A 4,342-nucleotide genomic window follows, 5' to 3' on the forward strand; every position below is an offset into this window, starting at 1 on the left:
TCGTTATCAGCATCAGCACAATCCTTGTAAAAGTATGCGCTTCAGCCAATTACCTTTTGTTTCAATAAAGAATGCCATGCACGTGTTCTCTCAAAGTGATTATGAAAGGCTTCAGTGGAAAGAACAGGAAGTGATGAGCATCGTCATTAGCGTCATCAGATATCACCAATGTCATTGGTGCTGTAACAACGACTGGACACTGATTGGCCGGCATGCCGGTGATATATAACGTTCCGAGAAACAGAACGTTCCTTGTCCTTCACGTCCCAGAGAGGTCTCAAGTCTGTCTCTGTTTCCCCATTCCATTCTAGGACATTCTGTCAACCCCGGCCGAACGATTTGGTAAGTTTCTTACTCGTTTTGTTAGCAAGTCGATTTTCTTGTTTGGGGCGTGATTACTGGTTTTGCTAACGTTTTCTTTTATACCTACATCTCTAAAATAAGACGTAATTGAGCTCTAATCAGATTTAATATTGTTAATTATTTAAGCCTGACTGAAAGATGACTCTAAAATTAAACGGTTTATATGCCAGGATTATGAATATACGTTTGTGTTAGTCAGCAGCGTGTTCTCACTGCGGTAGGGGGAGGGGTTTCTGGAACATTCTCGAATGTTCTCTAATGGCGGTTAAGCTTCCTGCAGTCTTTCCGGGTATTTTTCCTGGGGTGAAGGGATATATTATATAATTGTCTGTATCCTACACGTGTATATTTTAATATGTACTTGTTTTTCATTATTATGCAGACTGAGTGTTTTGTTTTATATTATATTTTTTTGTTATTCCCTCTCAGTAAGCATGTCTAAGGGGCCAGCAGTTGGAATCGATCTTGGAACCACCTACTCTTGTGTTGGTGTGTTCCAGCATGGCAAAGTTGAAATCATTGCCAATGACCAAGGCAACAGGACCACACCCAGCTATGTGGCTTTCACAGATACTGAGAGGCTGATTGGAGATGCAGCCAAGAATCAGGTTGCCATGAACCCTACCAACACAGTTTTTGGTATGAAAGTCTATTGCAATTCTAAATTTCCCCTGCTGCCAGTTTTTCATGACTGTTTATGCTGAAAATACATTTTAACACATTTCACTCAAGTTTTTCATCTTTAAGGTGCAGATTCATTTACATTTCCTACTTCCCAAGAAGGCGAGGCTGATCCCTTACTCTGGCTCTTTCTTTACAGATGCCAAACGATTGATTGGGCGGAGGTTTGACGATGGCGTTGTACAGTCAGACATGAAGCACTGGCCATTTTCTGTAATCAATGACAGCAGCCGCCCCAAGGTTCAGGTTGAATACAAGGGTGAAACTAAATCCTTCTACCCAGAGGAAATCTCCTCCATGGTGTTGACAAAGATGAAGGAAATTGCTGAGGCCTACCTTGGAAAAGTAAGATTTAATTTTGAAATTTATTTATATATATATAATTTTTTTTTTCTGATTTTTATAAATTAAATGCTACGACTACCTTTATTCTTTCAGACTGTCAACAATGCTGTGATCACAGTACCTGCTTACTTCAATGACTCCCAGCGTCAGGCCACCAAGGATGCTGGCACCATCTCTGGCCTCAATGTTTTGCGTATAATCAATGAACCAACTGCAGCTGCTATCGCGTATGGGCTGGACAAGAAGGTAGGCAGCAATCTGTTTCCCATTTTAACTTGAGACTGAATCACTTCAGTTCACAAACTGGCTTTACCTGCTGAACTTTTAGGTTGGGTCAGAGAGGAACGTGCTCATCTTTGATCTCGGTGGTGGCACTTTTGATGTTTCCATCTTGACCATCGAGGATGGAATCTTTGAAGTGAAATCCACTGCTGGAGATACTCATCTTGGTGGGGAAGACTTTGACAACCGCATGGTTAACCACTTCATTGCCGAGTTCAAACGAAAGTACAAGAAGGACATCAGCGACAACAAGAGGGCAGTCCGACGTCTGCGTACTGCTTGTGAGCGGGCAAAGCGTACCCTGTCTTCCAGCACCCAGGCCAGCATTGAGATCGACTCTCTCTATGAGGGAGTTGACTTCTACACCTCTATCACCAGAGCTCGTTTTGAGGAGCTCAATGCTGATCTCTTCCGTGGAACTCTTGACCCAGTGGAGAAGTCTCTTCGTGATGCCAAGATGGATAAAGGTCAGATCCATGACATTGTCTTGGTAGGTGGCTCCACCCGTATCCCCAAAATCCAGAAGCTGCTTCAGGATTTCTTCAATGGAAAAGAGCTGAACAAGAGCATCAACCCAGACGAAGCTGTGGCTTATGGAGCTGGTAAGAACAGGATCAGGTCATTTTCCATGGTGATCTTCAGTCCAGTGTGCCAACAGATTTGGGATGTTCCTTTTGTCTCTACAGCTGTTCAGGCTGCCATTCTGTCTGGAGACAAGTCTGAGAACGTACAGGACCTGCTCCTTCTGGATGTTACTCCTCTGTCTTTGGGTATTGAGACGGCTGGAGGTGTCATGACTGTCCTGATCAAACGCAACACCACCATTCCAACAAAGCAGACCCAGACCTTCACCACATACTCTGACAACCAGCCTGGTGTGCTTATCCAGGTCAGGATGCTCTGGTCATCGTCTAAAGGAGTGTGGCCTGATCTTGCCATGTTAAGTGAACATGCCAATCTTGTTGTCTCAACAGGTCTATGAGGGAGAGCGTGCTATGACGAAGGACAACAACCTTCTGGGGAAGTTCGAATTGACAGGAATTCCTCCTGCTCCTCGTGGCGTTCCACAGATTGAGGTGACGTTTGATATTGATGCTAATGGCATCATGAATGTCTCTGCTGTCGACAAAAGCACTGGCAAGGAGAACAAGATCACCATCACAAACGACAAAGGTACATTCTGGGCTGTTCTTGGCCAGTTTCCGAACATTTCTTGGCAGTTTCTAAACGCCCTCTGCTTTCAGGTCGCCTCAGTAAGGAGGACATTGAGCGCATGGTTCAGGAAGCTGAGAAATACAAGGCAGAGGATGATGTGCAGCGTGACAAGGTGGCTGCAAAGAATGGCCTAGAGTCTTATGCTTTCAACATGAAGTCAACTGTGGAGGATGAGAAGCTTGCTGGAAAGATCAGTGACGATGACAAGCAGAAGATCTTGGATAAGTGCAATGAAGTTATCGGCTGGCTGGATAAGAACCAGGTAAATGAAGGGGAGGGAAACCACCTGTTGAGCATCCCTAAACTGCCCTAATGCCCAATTTTATTTATTTTTATTTCAGACTGCTGAAAAGGATGAGTATGAACACCAACAGAAGGAACTGGAGAAGGTGTGCAACCCTATCATCACAAAGCTGTACCAGAGTGCTGGTGGGATGCCAGAAGGCATGCCTGGTGGCTTCCCAGGAGCAGGTGGTGCTGCTCCTGGTGGCGGATCCTCTGGCCCAACCATCGAGGAGGTCGACTAAACATGCCATCCCCTCAAACCTACCTCCTGGGATGTTAAGACCGAAGCCCTCTTACAGCAGAAGTTACGACAAGCTTAAGAGTGTATTGACTAGGTCCATAACTGCATTGACACATGGAAAACTTGTCTGCAAACACTGATTTGACATGTCTTGTTTTATAGACTGTCACTTCCTTAAAAATAAAATTTGCAACTGTTGACTCTTGTTCAGTTTAATTAAATCTCTGCAAATAATTCTGCTACGGTGGAGGGGGGGTGGGACTGGAAGATTATATGACTCTACATGGTGCTTAAACTCATTTCAGTGCCAGCTACCTTTTTGCTACACAAAAAAAGCTATTAAGTTGGAATCAAAAATGGCAAAGATTTTTTTTTTTTTTTTTTTTTCTCAACTGAAGCTATTGGGTATACACTGGGTTTCATCTGCACTGATGAGGATTCTTGGCTGCATTAAAGTTCCATGTGATCTGACTGCCTATAGAGGGCGCTCTTGCATTATTATACTGAAGTTCTCAACTGTACATCAAACTCTGGGAATATGTGAGTTACATATCCATGTGTTAAAAGTGGGTTCTAGGTTTTAGTGTTTTGTTACATTTCCCCAGTGGGACAAAGATTTTGCTGTATCAGCAGTGGTATTCATGTATGCCGGTCCATACAGTGTTAATTTAAACCAGCCTAATTTTTAACATGTTCTATAATTGCAGCACTGGCAGTGCAAGTGTACATTAACGGGTACAAATTTTATTTACAAATGTACATTGTTCTGTTGCATACTAATGGGAAAAGTGTACATTTGCAGGAATGTACAAAATTCTTGAGTACCTCAGGTTCTGGTGACTGGCACCTTTAAATGTCACTAATGGATTGCAAGCCCTAAATACTGAACAGCTAAAACTTGGCCAGAGCAATGAACACCAACTAGTTTTA

The 4,342-nt window shown here is 43.4% G+C and overlaps 1 protein-coding gene across 1 annotated transcript; it reads left to right on the forward strand.

Moving 5' to 3' along the window:
- The first annotated feature begins 233 nt into the window (after nt 1–233).
- Nucleotides 234–3,612, forward strand: hspa8 (heat shock protein 8). The gene is made up of 9 exons (XM_008402390.1): nt 234–342; nt 793–1,002; nt 1,184–1,389; nt 1,483–1,635; nt 1,718–2,273; nt 2,358–2,560; nt 2,646–2,844; nt 2,916–3,148; nt 3,228–3,612. The coding sequence occupies exons 2-9, from the start codon at nt 798–800 to the stop codon at nt 3,411–3,413; spliced, it is 1,941 nt and encodes a 646-aa protein (XP_008400612.1). The 5' UTR covers nt 234–342; nt 793–797; the 3' UTR covers nt 3,414–3,612.
- Nucleotides 3,613–4,342: the final 730 nt, after the last annotated feature.

The sequence above is a fragment of the Poecilia reticulata genome, unplaced genomic scaffold (assembly GCF_000633615.1).
Source record: "Poecilia reticulata strain Guanapo unplaced genomic scaffold, Guppy_female_1.0+MT scaffold_221, whole genome shotgun sequence".
In the NCBI taxonomy this organism is placed as follows: domain Eukaryota; kingdom Metazoa; phylum Chordata; class Actinopteri; order Cyprinodontiformes; family Poeciliidae; genus Poecilia; species Poecilia reticulata.